We start from the raw sequence: 16,542 nt of genomic DNA, 5'->3' as shown, positions 1-16,542 counted from the left end.
TTTCCTGAATACACGAGATGATTTGCATACTGCTGAGCACGGGCTCCATTGATTCCTCCGGTGATTGACGTTTCAGAGAACATGGTGTCTATATCTCTCGCTAGTTCTTACATAATTCACGGGTCGCCATTTCAAACTCTAGTCAAATCTCTGTTGCACTGGCGTTGTTATTTAGATTGCAATGCGATAACGATCCCAGTACATCGTTAACTATCCGATGATGTTTTAATTATGCAAGATGGAATTTCTTTCAGATTACAAGCATAAAGGAGAGCAGGGGAAATTTATTTGACGCGGGTTTTTAAGGATTCAATGAATGCGTTAGCGCCGTGTTGAAAATCGAACACGGTTAAGTAGCATATTTGATAGAAAAAAGTAGGGAATTAAATTGTTTTGCTAGAATTATTACATTGTCATTATGTCTTTAATAAAAATCATACTTTTATCAAATTTTCATTAACAATGCATTCGTATAAAAATATCCCAAACGAAATATAACTGCAACACCATGTGCATTTTTGCGATGAATGAAAAGCGAGTTAATTCATGTTAATCAGTTGACAGACGGTGAGAGCGGAAAGACTCATCGAAAATAAATCAAATATTTGCCTGTGGTGACTGACATGCATGTTCATTATATTCTAATTTCGGTATCGTTTCTGGGTTTTATTACAACAGTGATCGGTTTATGTAGTTTTAACGCTGTTCCCCATTCATAACATCGATATTCAACTCTGCAGTTGAATTTGACATGTGAATAAAGATTGTGCCTGGGTCGAGACTATGGTAGGAGGGAGGTGTAAGGGGGAGGGCTGGGGTTAGGTGGAAAGACATGCAACAATTTACATGTGGTGATGGGTGTATAATGATCGATATACATGCACACATCTGGTACTTCAATATCACCAACTATATTCCATAAAAAAAACAGGCAACAACGTTGCTATAAATAGCATCCGTTGTTTGATTAGACATTAAAATTAAATTAAATCAAATAAAACAAAATTGACAGGACTTAAGCATCAGTCCGCACATGATGCGTATTAAATAAACCTGGATATTGACAAAATGGTGTAGTAATTGAAGTTGTACCAAAGCTTATTTTCTGGACGCTTTAGATGTTGTTATAACAATATAATCAATAAACATGTGAGAGCACTTGTCCGGATAATGAGTGGGGAATCCTTAATTACTTGGTTATCATCCTTACGATTGATATATAATGATTGCCTCTATAACACTTGGTAATGAGATAGAAATACAACGACAATGAGAAACAGTCGCTGGCGACATTGTCTTCTAGCAGTAGTTGAGAAAACTTTTAATGTTAAACCTAATGGGAGCCATAACCACGCTAGTGTCAATGAGATATTGCTATGGATGTATTGGGGAAAATCGTAATTTTATGAACAATTTCAGATGATAAATATCCTGTCAATTTAATTGGATTTAAATGTTGAGCCAGGCTGTACCTATGCTATGATAAGGAAAGGCTGTAGAATGAACATGTCCCCTGGTGAATTCCCCGTCTATCAGTAAATTGTACCTCGGAGGGAATTTAGCAGGCGATTACTCTGATTTGAACACTTAATGCCAATTACTGGAAGTTTTAACACCGTTCTAATACATTTGTCTTCAAACACAGTCTTGTTTAAAGCTTTATTTGGCTATAATGTATTTTGTCAAGAACGAACTTTAAAATCTGATTCCAACCACCGATGTTGAAAGTAACTTTTAGAATGCTTCTCTAAGGAAATTTAATATTTTATTCTAAATAAAGAAATAATTCTAAATATAGACACAATCTAGATCGTTGTTTCCTTGCTAATTCCTAAACTTAACTGTCTGGCTTATTAAATTTGAATCTATTATCATCATAATTTGGACATAGATACAAATACACATGACTCTGTTACAATCTTAAAACATGTGTCGAAATAAAATTTCCTCTCACTTCCGGTCTCATTAAAATATGTGACCATATTTATTTTCATTTATTTTATCTAATCTGTTTCGATGCAGAGCAATAAATCACAACGACGCGTTTCTTCCTCAATAATAACCAAGAAAGAGATCTGTATCTCTCACTTGAAACATATTCAATCCAATACTTTACCTAATGGGTCCTAAGTACAATACAAACACTAAATAGACATATTAGCCTATGGTAGCCCTGGGGTAGCACCATGCCGAACACGAGGCGCCCCCCGGTCGGTGATCAAAGTATGGTAGCCGAGCCGTGACGAACGGTCATTTGGAGATATCATTAAAATTTATTAGTTTTGCAAGGGGTCGGTGGGTGGTGCTACATACACTGTTATCAAGGTTAGAACAGCCTCGGGCTCGCAGGTCCAATCATAACGCGCGTTACATATCACACGGTAGGTGCCAAATTTTGAATAGGTATTTATGATATAAAGAAATATGTGTGTTACCCTTGGGTAAATTTTATGTCATATTTTATGATTTATTTATTCAAAAAGGTAAATATTTCTTTTGATGTGCAATACTGTTTTAATGTTTAAATAAGAATTTATGACATTTTGACTTTTATTGAACTAAAATAAAAACATTTCAGATTATCCAATGCCTTAGATGTGACAATGTAAATAGCAAGCAAAGATTACAACATACAACTGTTGACAATGTAAAAATTGCATAATAGCATCAAATTATAAACAATTTATTAACAATAAAAGGTTCAAATGAAGACTTGCATAATGATTAACTAGGATTAGACAATTAATGATATCTTGAACAAACATACTTTTATATTTCATAATGACAGTAAACACTATTTAATATGAATTTTGGTGATAAATCATTTACAGATAATAAAAAATATAAACTTATATAAATATTGATATTATCAATCTATGTAATTACCACTTTAAGAGTATTGTTATGTATTTGAATATACATGTTTATTCGTGGTCGGCCTAGTGTGAAGCCGTAGAATTGATGACCTCGAGGAGTGGGGGGAACACTGTCGGGAGCAAAGGAAATGAAACCCACATTTTGCTAAACATTAAAACATTAAAATCTTAATGTAGTTTTCTATTTGCAATGTTATTGTTTGTAATCAAAATGAAACTTTACTTAATGAATCGAATACATCCACCTCCGCTTAGAAATGCAAAACGCACGTGCAATGAATGATTTTAATAGTTATGGACTAATTAACTGGGTATATCAGGATCCGCGTATAAATTCTACGATAACATGATATGTGACAGAGTTGTCGGGGGACGCATCCTTAAAATAGCTGTTTGACATCCGTTATAAGTCCATCTAACCATCCTTTTAGTCTGTAATGTAACACACGTGTGATGTCATGGGGATACCCAGTAACTATGGGGACAGGGAGATGCACGAGAGGGGGATCATGTGTAAACGATACATATGTAATTACACGTGGTTATGTATGTTAAATAAGTATAACATTAAGGACATTCATATAGCCTTGAGTAAAGTTCATGTAAAACATACAGCATTGTAAATGAAATCTAAAGTAAAAACAAATAATGTTTGTGGTGACATATTTTTATTTAGTCTAATGGTAGGATGAACGACTTCTGAATCGAACTTATTAAACGTATTTTACTACTGTATTGATTCATTTATCACACAAATTGTAGATCATTTTAAATGTTTGAAATTTAATTTCATAAAAAATTATTTATCACATTATTGTAGCATAATTGATAAAGTGAAAAAATATTTATTAAAAATTGTTTTTTGGATAATTTTCGTTTAAAACGGGTAATAAATAAAAAAAATCAAATTATCTGATCAAAATATTGTTTTAATAGAACTATGTTAATAACGCCAAACATCAGTTGATACTTAATATATATCATTGATAATTGTCATGTTTTGTTAAATTGTGTTTCTTTGATATTTAACATTGATATCAATAGATAAAGCTTCGCCATTTACGATAACTGTGTAATTGTACCATAAACTGAAATGAACCAATTTAATGTAGAAACATGTGACAAAGAAATAGGTCAACTTACAGGTGTCAGCAATAAAAAGAGAGAAAAACTCGTTTTTATCAAATATCGGCAACAATTAAAAAAAACAATAACAAAGGAAAAGTGTTTTTAATTCTTTATATATGTTAGTATAACTTAGTTGTGAAGCACGTGTTACTGGTGATCAGTAATACTGTATAAATGTCCACTAAATCAATCACCAGTGAACTGTGGTTATATTGATGGACATGGACCGGACTGAGGACACCACAGCCTGATACATTAATGTCTGTAATAACACCCGGACAGCCAATATAAATAGTCCCTTTACTATCTTAATATGATATGTTTTAGGTATTTTTATAACAATATCGCATTAAAGCAATCCACATACTATTCACTGTTTACCATACTCTAATCATATTCCCAATATTATTTATCATTTTAGCAATTTATTTTCATACAAAGTACACTTGACCTATTTAACCTACACAAGACTGATTCTGATAATATTTTGTTTATGTATACTATAAAATATTTTAACATTAAGATTTATTTTATATTTCCAGTGGAAAATGATTTATATTTATAGATAGCAATATTTAATACCATTTGACCATTTCTGTTTTTATCATTTAAACACATCGTAGCCTTAAAACAGGTTTTTGTTTCATTTAGAATTTTAAACGAGGAAATAGAAAAAAATACACAGTGAAAATACCATTTCAAATTTAAGGGTTCCATATATTATATTGATAAATCACATATATATTCATAAATAAATACGAAAAATGTAAAATGAAATACAACCCAATTTCGTTTGTTTTCTATTCACTAACACGAAATAAATTACCATGGGGAGTCAGTTGAATTTGGTTTCATTGTTCTTTCTGGTAACCTATTTTTGTGTTTAAGTTTACATGTTTTATTTCATTTTTTTAAGGTTTTTATGTAATCATAGACAAGATAATTTTCGTCAACAATGCACCATACACCTATACTGATTTGGTTCAATTATTAAAGCAGGTAAACAGAGAACTTGATGTAAGCTAATATCCCAGCACATTGTGTATATGTCGAAAAAAACCAACAATCTGATGTAGGAAAAAAGGTGTGCTACAGTCTTTAACAAATAGCTGTGGATTTTTTCTGTTGTTAGAGTAATCACGTTACGTTTTTTTATATATTAATTATTTTATGTGGTATGAAAAGCCACGCAGTCCGTGTCAAGCGATAAATATTTGCCTGAAGGCAAGATCAAACAAGCAAGGAATGTTTATATACCTGATATATTAGTATACGCTTGCATTCACCGATAGTAATCTGGGATGTAAGATACGGAATCCGGAATGAATCATGTCCGAAAACCTATCCGTTAATTAGTATTAATCGTAGCACATCCTGTCATCCGCGTCGCATACTTTGCAGCTCGATCATTGCCTAAAAGAGCGGAGGGAGTAGTCCGTCTTTGTTTTCCAGGTTAGGTAGTTCATTATGTGTACGTCATGCAGGGATCGTTAGACAACACCTGTGAAAAAACTTAATTTTCTCGTTTACTGCTTTGTACCCGTTAGCCCAAAACACTCTTGAGAAAGTGCTTTTTGGAATGGATATCTGTTAGTGATGACAAGAATTCAAACTTAACCTTATCAAAAGAGTAGATATTATTGAAAAGATGAGGTTTTGTCGAACAATACAGTGCTGCTCATGCTGTGGACAAAAGAACATCGAGATACGACAAAAGATATTGTATCTTAATTTGGTTGATAATGCAGTCAAAGGCAAATGAAAATAAAATCTGTTGAAACATCAAATATATGAAAATCAAATATGAATTGTTTCTAAGCTGTAAAAGTGAAACAAGCTGTAATCAGAATCAGAACAAAAGATATTTCATCTTAATAACATATCAATCAACCGTATTAGAATTAACTAATTCCAACATAAATGTATGATGCATATGGCAATCAAATACCAATTGATTCAAACTAACTGTCTGCTGAAATCAGAGCTTTACATCCAAAATGGAAAAAAATATATGAATAAGATATATTATATCATGAATTATTGTTAAGATATTCAGATGCCATTTAACAATATAAGCCTATTTGCTATGGTAATTATATAGTCTTTTCAAACACCTGGTATCTTTTGGAGGGGACAATAAATTCATCACAATCTATTCTATCATGAGAACAGCACCTCAAATATGTGTTGATAGGTCCTATAGACAGAAATAACATTTAATGATGAATTTGACCCGACCGAATTGTTAACATTCAAATATCATGACATTTTAAGTGAACTATTTAGTGAAATTTCAATGCCAAAATTTATTTCCTTTGAACGTGTTAGTGGTACAGATAACTAATTATTTTAATTAACAATTGGATGTCACTAGATAAGATCGCCCGTCATCTGTAGTCAGAGAATACTTATAGCGAGCTAAGTAGTCGGGTTCACAAATTCACCTTCGAACGCGTCCAATCTTTCATAGTACCAATGACGTGCGGAATGCCTCCTGATTAACCGAGATGTCCACTTAGTATTCAAAAACTTAGAGTTGGTCCATGTAATGTCGACCTGACAGTTCTCTGATGGATTTATGTGGCTAAGATCGACAGTATACAAGATATCGATTCTAATACTAACTGTTGACTGGTATATGGCAAATTAATGATGGACGATACACACCGTCTATATATGGGGGAATGGTCTATTATGTATGGCAAATTCAAATGTTTGAAAGAGAGGAGGAATCGGTATAGAGGGCAAGTGGGTGGAGGAAGGGGATAGCAAAATATGCAAACTGTGCAACATATATATGAAAAAACACATTACCTCACAGTAGTGATAGAACATTTAAATAGTTACTAACAAATACATATAGAATAGCTGGACACGCTGGGCAAATTAGTAAATACATAAAAAAATTCAAAGAATTTCATAAAGAAATTCAGAAGAATTGGATGGGTGGAGGCATTGATAAATTGGTTGCTTAAAGGGAATAAAATGGAAAGGAGTATTCTGTTAGTGTTAGTTAATAGTAATTCGTAACCTTAACGTTGTTCTTCCATCGTTAAGGTCAAATAATGTCTGGCTCCGTCTGCAGAATTTGGTTGAAAGATTCATTATTTACAGCGAAATATTAGAAACACCGGCCAGGGTGTTGTTTTCTGTACGATGCACTGAAAAAGTTTGATGTCATCCAAATTAACATTACAATTGTATCTAACTTTTTTTCTAATAAGGACAAATAAACCCATATATAAATCAAGATTTCTTACCGAGGTTATATATTACGAAAAAGATGTTGTAAAAAAGCGTTTGATTGGATTACACGTACAATTTAAGATCAGACTTTCTTATGATTAATATTATAAATTCAAAACAGCAGTCCATTTTTCTACATACAGTGCAGCGTGTGTATGACCTTTATTATGTATGTATATGACTGGACACTCTAACCTCCATGCCGCCCCACACGGCGGTCGACATGAGGTAGATGAAGACATATCACTCTCGTTAACATGATCGTCAGCTAAGGTGCAAACTCATTGTAGACATTTAGTGTCCATCATTGAACCTATCAATCACAGGTATCGGCATCAAGTTGTCATACCACGCTCGTCCCAAACTAGTGAGTGATGGTCAGAGCTCGTCCGAACCCAGTGACCGATAGCCAAAGTAACCTCTGTAGGTAGGCTTTAGTAAGCTATTGGTGTGTGCAACATGCGGCACTTAAACCAACTGAGGTGACAAAGGAACTCATGGAAAAACTGATATACTGATAGTTATTCGATTTACTTTTTGTGCATGTATTCTGTCAGTCTAAACACGACATATGGCTATTTGAAACGTCCATATTGAAGATCTGAAACTAGCCATTCATAAATAGTGTAAATTTACTGAAGATGTTAGGAAAAATGAATAAATGGACAGCATCTTTGTTGATTGATCAAAAGTTATGTTGATGTTGTCCGAATTTCGGAAAAAAATGAAAGGCAGGATATTTGAGAAAAGTTAGAATAGGGTGATGTCAAATGCAAATCCTTACATGATTTCAATTGAAAAATTTCAAAAATGTGGCGAATACACATTAGATAGATGTAAGCATGGTGATTGATGCAGATGATACACCATGTGACTAGTCTGTTAGTGGTGTATGATGTCCACATGGGTCATTAAAGTGATCCATACTGGTTAGGTAGTAGTGACACCTGTCGACGAATTGGTAGATCACTGATCGTTAGGATAACTATTAATCTAATGATTAGTACATGGCAGTCTGTCAACTACCTGATGTATCGGAGCTGTGACAAGGGTAAGGAAGGAAAGAAAGAAAGAAAGAAAGAATCCATATTTATAAAGGAGTGATTTGTAATAGTAGTGATCAAAGAAAGAAGAAAGAAGGATAGAAAGAAAATAAATACAACATGGCCACTATTAAATCATAAAAATGAAATACTTTTCTATACTATTATGTATTGTAACAAGGGATCATAATGACAAAGCAAAATTATTCCAACGGGGGATCGATCCTAAATAGGACACAACTCAACACCAGTTACATACATTGAAGTTTATGTCATAGTGACAAAAGATAAGTATCAACAGAAATCAGAAAATTGGTTCAATGGTATCAATATAAAATACACACGCGTTGGTGGTTTAATGCGTTGGCTTATGTTACCTTTATAACATGACCTTCCGTGACTTATATAACATTATAAAACGTAATCAAACTCCTGTTACACTATTTGTGAAGTATAACCTATGGTCATAAAAATGTTAGGGGAGGTGGAAATAAATCCTTTTCAGGATAAATTAATTTTAATTGTATGCAATATCTCGTTATTTAAAAGGTGTGGTATACTACAAGGTATGAATAGTTAAGTTGAAAATCTAAATGCATAAATAAATCGTCACATTTCGAAAGGTAGACCTCGTTAACGGGAGCTAATACAAACAACAAAATACAAATGTATTCCTCGACTGTAGATCAGCTTCTGATTTACCTGACCATAGCTGTCAGGAAGTGATGCCATTTATCATAAAGGTCACGGGGTCAGCTCATTAATACGCTGGTTCATCAACTAGACACCTGTGTCGTATCACCTGGATGTTGGGACACAACCTTTCTAATTAAGGCTAGACATGAGAGTTCAGACAGGGAACAATATAGTTATCATACAACACATGTCTATTTAAACAAGTGATTTGTTTAAATCGTTCAACATATTTATAAAAAAAGAAGTGGAAAGTTTTATCTTGATTTTAGCATGGCTGCTAAATAGCTTATATTAAGTTTGTGCATTTGAGACATCTTCGATGCCAAAATAAAAGCACACTTTTTCTTTATAAATAAATCAGATATATTATTTTGTTAAATAACTGTATAATACGAAGTTAGAAGATTATGTGCTTGCATTATTTTATTTAACCTCTTAGTGCTGACAGTCGTTCATACACTTTCCAATAAAATCATGTACATGAACAAATAACAATTCCAATCTTTATTGGAGTGTATCAACAAAACACAATGTTATGATATTAGTATTAATATGTGAACTTAAATCATCCTAATGGCCACAGGTTCAAACACAATACATTTTTAATAGTATAGAGTTGATACTTTTCTAATGGTACAGTAGTTGTGAAAAGATAAATACTGTGACTATTATCTCTCGATGTCCTTAACATAGCTCACGAACTACAGCATATTAGCTATGACAGGCAAGTCAGCTAAATCTAATCGCACTACCTTGAACTCACAAGATGTCCGGCGGTCGCCATTTTGTTTGTCGAGGAGAAGCAGATTGAGATGACAAGTTGATAACACGCTTGTCATCCCCTTATCCTATCACTCAGACGTTTACTTCTCTCCACGCTGGACTTGTTTAACAAAGTAAAAAGGCTTTATGTTAAATAGCATTCATTAATTTTTCCTAAATCTACCAACTGTCAGAATACACAAAGACACGCTTTGCATTTTCCGTACATTAATTCTCAAAATTGATTTAAACCAGAAAAGTACATGTTGGGAGTTAACGGCTTCAGTTGATGAACCCGACCTCAGAATACCTTAATGAAATATTCCTTCATAATTCTTCTCCTTCATGAAAACGTCAGATAAAGGAAAATGAAACAAACAAATGACAAACTCTACATCTTACGTATTTATCATACACATGCTTATATTTTATCATCATATTTAACCCCGGCTAAGGTCGTGTGTCGTTCTCCCCACAATTTGATGGCTTTATATATTAAATGATTTACACCTGCTTATAATGAACAATGCTCACACGAGAGCTGATTTAAATGAGCGGTTTTTATTCCACTTTATGTCTAAGTTGTAGAGAAATTATTACACGTGTCGGAACAAGGCTTAGAACAACGGACACCTGAAACATATACTTAATCTACAGCTGAGATGGGTTTACATGTATAATGTATATTCTAACAATTAAAATGCTAATTATGCTTTAATAATATAAAATATGGTTAAATATAAAAAAAAATAATAAGTCTTCTAGCTCAATAAAGTCAGATGCCAAAAGTGGTGATTTATTGATAACAATAGCTGTTTTCTAGGTAAATACTTATTTAGATAAAAAAAGTGGAAATTATTATTCTAATTTCTACAGCTAAAATGGCTGAATCTGTATAATGTTTTGATAATATAAATTATGGTCAAATATGATAACTATAAGTCTTCTGGAGTGAGTGATTAAACAGTGACAGAGACGATTAAATTGATAAAGTATAACTGTTTTGTGGGTAAATACTTGTTTAAATATGGAGAAATTATCATTTTAATCTTAATTTTTCAGTCCGATGATTCGAATGTATTTTGTTCGTCTAAATATTGAACCGTTAGGATTCTTACTTACACCTTGGTGAAAATATTAGATTGAATCCGTATGAATTGCTTATGAACTACAATAAGATAGTTCTGTTCTAACATTTATTTACAATAATAAAGCACACCTGTGTACAAGTTGAGGGGCGGCCCTGGTGGCTGCTGAATGGTGCTGACAGGCCAGTACCGTCACACGCAGACCTCACACAAGCTCAGGACCTCTTCACCCCTATTAGGGCATTAAAGATTGAAAACAACCATTGCTCCTACTAGTATGGTGTTGGCCACTGTGGCCATAAAGCACACCGCCTCACCTCGCGCATTCCACGATTCCCGATATTCAATAACTCGTATTTTATGTGCATATTAAACCATCTCAAGCACTTGATTTATTTGGAGAACAAATGGATTGGTGAAATGGCTATCAGTCCTATGTCCTCTTTCATTTAGGAGTTTAAACATCTAATTTTCTTTGGCAGCTTGACTGTTAGCTGTCGTCAACAGTGTAACAAGCTAATTCCAATATTATTAAAATACTTAAAAACATCCCCGAAGATGCCGCCAATTGGGGCATTGCAATGTTAAACCGCAAATTTGAAGCAACAGTAATTCGTTATTAACCGCTCTCGATACAAATGATATGTTTGTATAATTGGGTTGGTGGGTAATATCGATAGCTAACACGACAAAAACACGTACACAGCTACAGGCTTTCTGTGTAGCCTAGTCGTGCCTCTGTCAGGGCAAATATATCGTTTTTCCTTGAAGAAGCGAGAGCAAGACTACATTGGTGAGGTATTTAATACTCCTCGTACAACCAAACCCAATATACAGATCGTCGCTTGTCTACCTCGCTCGTTCTAATGTAATCCTATAGCACCATTCAGCATCTCTAGACATATTGATGGTATTTACCCCGGCACACAATCATTTTCCTGGCCATGGAAACTGACAAGAAGGATTTTATATAACATTGGTACCACTTCAGCGGTAAAACGATTAGACAAGAATGGAAGTGACTTGAAAATAATCATATTGTTTCCAATTAATCGTTTTAAGTTATCCCTCTAGAAAACATGGAAACGAATATACAAACGTGCCTTATACTCAGACGTAAAAACAATACTTAATGTCAACGATATTTCTTTAAGTACGCGTTGGTTTTGTTGAATATAGAAATTTTGAAATATTGAAAATGCAAGAATTTTTCTTCTTAAGTTAGGTTGTATATTATATGAAAACCTTGCGTTAAAAAGCTATTTAATCATTCATATTTAAAACATAGGAAATGTTCCATGTCTGTGGTTGATATCCGTAATAATCAATCTACATTAGCTTTATGTGAGTGTATATCTCTATACATGTTTCCATGACAAGCATCTTGTTTAACAGTGTAATGTTGATATGCATTGCTGATATTGGGGGGTGTGTGTTGCGAGGAGATGCCAATCCGTGAACCTATGACAGTGTACAAGATTCGAATGTACTTTTAGTTATATAGCGGCATAGATCAATAAAATCCTATTGTAGGTTTTTATTTTCATAGACACATACCATCAAACAGTGCAAGCAAAAGCCATCTGAAATCACGCTTCATAAAACAAACATTAATTTTCATCATCGAATTAAAATCGCATTTGTTTTTGTCTTTTTTTATGTTTAAATTAATGATGCGACAATGCAGTCAATAAGAATATTATTTCTAGTTTGTTAGGTCGAATATTTAAAGTGCTCTGGCATATTGTAGTGATTGTTTTAATGTGGTAATATTTATAATTCTATGATTGATGACGATTTTCGGCATTGTTGTGTCACAGTCAATTCAGCTATTTATTCAGAATTAATTGATGCTATTAAGATGATATATTTTATTGAAGCACGCAAATATGATTTTAAAACGATTTATCAATTACTTATAACTAATTTGTTTTTCATTTACATTTTCAGATGCCAAAAGGCGTGAACAAGCTGCTTTGTTTGGAAAACACCAGCCTCCAAAAAAGAGGAGGAAATCAAGAACAGCTTTTACAAACCAACAGATATATGAACTGGAAAAGAGGTTTTTGTACCAGAAGTATTTAACACCGGCAGATAGAGACGAAATCGCCCAAACTCTGGGTCTCACAAACGCACAAGTTATAACATGGTTCCAGAATAGGCGTGCAAAACTTAAACGTGATCTTGAAGAGCTTAAAAATGACGTTGTTCATTCAAAACTGGAAAGTGGCGACGAGGATCCCGATCATCAGCAAGGGAGTGACATTGATAGTGATTCAGAACCTTCCCCAGCCAAGTTATCAAGGGGCTGTTTAGATAGTGATCAGGACAATTCCGAGAAGGAAAACACGTGTTTATCGGACAGGGAAAACAACAACAATTCAGAAACAGAGCAGGACACAGTGACATCATAGCTAGGGTGAAAAACATGTATTTAATGTGATATTGTTCGTCCCATACCTAGTCTACGTCTCTTGCACGTTTGATATATTCTTATTAAACTGATATGTATCAAACGTGTAAGAGATTACGACAACATTTTATATATTATTTCATTTCTCTATAAGAGATACAAACAAAGGGTAAATCCCGCCTTTATAGACTGTGACGTCACAATAACGTCATTATTCTTCACGGAGTCTTGTGCTTAACAATCATCATATTTCCATAACACACCATCATTTTTGCCTGAGTTCAGTGATTTTCTATGAACATCGCTTGAAAGATATCTCAGTGTTTCCGTGACGTGGATTTGACGGATGTTTGTGACTGTTTGTGTATGCAATACATAACTGATAGGTAAATTATACATGTAGAAAATTAATTACTTGTTCGTTAGTCCCCGTAAACATTAAAAGTTGTTTTTTTATGAAAACAAATGTTTTCTGTTCAACTTTATAAATGTTTGACAAGACTGAAACCTTGTAAATCCTCTTTGATTATTAAATGGTATTCAATAAACAATAGTTACAGTATGGTAATGTATTGTGTTTGAGTTAAGGTTTGACAATTTAGAATTTTAATAATTGTAAACATCAGCTCACTTACATTTTAGCACATAAAATATTGTCGACTCAATCCGTTGAATTAAGTATAATTACAAACAGAAGAAAAGAAATCATTAAAAAATATAATTCCATATCGAAATAATATAGAAATGCTTTTGTAGAAAAAAAAATCCAATATCTTGAAGATAAAACTGACCGCACGGAATATCAGATGGAAATATGTTAAGTCATTTAAGATAGCATAGTATTATCACTACTACCGAATAATAGAAATATGGATTAAAATGTGTGGACATTAATTTAATGACATAATTATTTTATTATAAAAAATTCCTTGATCAGCCTTCTATTTAATACAGGTTATCTTACATCGCACCTTGTAATGGTTTCATTCTCCAACAAATTTCATATCAAACTTACGGTAGCATTAAATTCCAGCCCTTTTCTTAAGCAAATAATGTTGTTAAAACATGTTTTATCAAAACAAAATCACTTCGACGACAACATTTTGATATCGTTTAATTTCAGTTTATAATCAAAATTATATTATAAATATAAACATGTATATTTTATTTAATGTTACGTCAATTTTAAAGTTTGCAATTTTCATTAATATTTATTAAACTCAGGTTTTTTACATGAAAACATTGCTGAAACAAATTAGAATACTAATATATAAAATATATTTCACTATTTACTATTGTAAAAAGAGAAATGTCACGTTGCAGTACTTGTAGTCTGACACGAAATATGTATTAATTCATCAGACAACATAGATATTTAACATTCGTTTTATCTGATATTAAGCTTAGAAAAAGAGTTTCAATGTCCATTATAACTAACAACGTACAAAGACCCGAATTGATATTCCACAAAAATAAACCTATGATGATTTGCCCCTCCACCATTGTACCTCAAATACGTTATAATATTCTCGTAAATTTACTACAAACATATAAACACACACATTTCTTTACTGCTTTATAAAGAAATAATTTATGTATGTCTATATGTTTAAATTAAATACAAATCTCAATTTATTCTTGTCTAATATTATCACTCGTAGTATATTACAAATTCGCCATTTCACAAGAAATTGCATATAATTTTAAAGTTTGACAAATTTCAAATTCCTAATATCCACGGGGATTTCTAAGTAGCAAGAGGTTCAAGAGGTTAATTTAAAACGTTTAACCAATTCATTTTTCACTTGTATACTTTAGGTATTTTCATTATATGACAAAGTTTGTTAAATGAGAAAATATGCAAAAAGCAATATGAAGCTAAGTGATTTAGCCTTGAACCATATTGGAAACCAGCATAACTGAACTGAAAATGGCAATGCCAGCATTTCTCTCAGGACCATGTTGTCGTCTAAATGTAGTTAAACGATTACTTACACGCCTTCTAAATACACGCCGGTCATATAATTAAATAGAACTACGCCATATCATTTTACGTCTTATTTTCAACAAAAGTAAACAAAAAGGTTTTGATATTCGTATTCACGTTTTAAAATCATCTATCAACTACTGTACCCATTGTCGTTGTCCTCCTGATGCAATCGTCGTCTTCATCGTTGTTGTCAGCAGTTGTCACCCACATATTCGTAATAGCGCTTTATACCAAAACGTCATGTGATGCCATTTGACATATGCTATCGGTTAATAAAGCGTTACGTAAAGTTGGAGAAATGCACACAAGTATATTTTAACTAAAATTAAAATCGTACATTTTTTTCATGAAATGCCTTCTTCGGTTTAACGTGGATTTTCAAACAATGATAATTAAACGGGCATTATTTCCATGGTTTATAAAATTCATTTCTGTGTGCGTTAAATATTACATATGCTTGTAGTTAAAATACATGAATTTTACAGAAAATAATAAACGCACTCCTCTCTATGTCAAACTGACCCCGAAACTGCCCTATCTATGTCAAACTGACCAATCTGTACTCAGCCATATCCAAATGTTATCATCTTTATATTATGAAATTTGAAATTGTAAATTCACCATTAAAATATGTTATTTACAAATGTAAATTAAATGATTTTATCGGAACGACTGTTTCTTGTTCTTTCTATCTGTCTCCACAGGTATACCATAAAGTACAAGATAAGTTTAATTGAAAAGAAATTTCCATCAAAAAAGTGTTCGATGCAGACTGCAGATGGTTCCAGAGCGATCTGATAATTGTAAACAGATGTACCACGACTACACGATAAAGTCAGAGGAATGAGAAATAGTCAAACTCCCAGGCCACTATTACACAAGATTAAAAATGTTATCAACGTATTATACAATATACGTCTATCACAAAGAGTTGGGGGCAGTGCAGGAGGGGTCAGAAAAAAACACCATCGTCTGTGGTGAAATGTGTATGGAATCAGGTGGCGATGAGGTTATACTAAATCTCACTCCATCTTACACCTATCAACAAGGTCATCTCGGTTTACTAACTGTGGTGTTATATTGGCCATTTTTTTGTATTTCAAATTAATTTTAAATGTATTTTATTAAGAAAGGACAGCATGTATTAATAGAAAGTCGTGAAAACACAATTTAGCACTAGAAATATGTGTATTCGATAGAGTAACATAACTTCACCAATGAAAATATAAGATGTAGTACATGTAAGATGTACGACCCATTGATCATCTCATTATAATTGCTTATCCTGTTAAAATCTAAG

The 16,542-nt window shown here is 32.9% G+C and overlaps 1 protein-coding gene across 1 annotated transcript in view; it reads left to right on the top strand.

Moving 5' to 3' along the window:
- Positions 1-15,911, top strand: part of LOC138334317 (transcription factor LBX1-like) — a 30,295-nt gene extending 14,384 nt beyond the window's left edge. Inside the window, exon 2 of the mRNA XM_069282960.1 lies at positions 12,790-15,911. Coding sequence (XP_069139061.1) covers positions 12,790-13,253 — 464 coding nt within the window. The 3' untranslated portion in view covers positions 13,254-15,911. The remainder of the gene's footprint in view (positions 1-12,789) is intronic.
- Positions 15,912-16,542: the final 631 nt, after the last annotated feature.

The sequence above is a fragment of the Argopecten irradians genome, chromosome 11 (genome assembly GCF_041381155.1).
Source record: "Argopecten irradians isolate NY chromosome 11, Ai_NY, whole genome shotgun sequence".
NCBI classification, from domain to species: Eukaryota; Metazoa; Mollusca; class Bivalvia; order Pectinida; family Pectinidae; genus Argopecten; species Argopecten irradians.
Note: the sequence above shows the minus strand (reverse complement) of the source record. Positions and strands in the feature narration are given on the sequence as shown.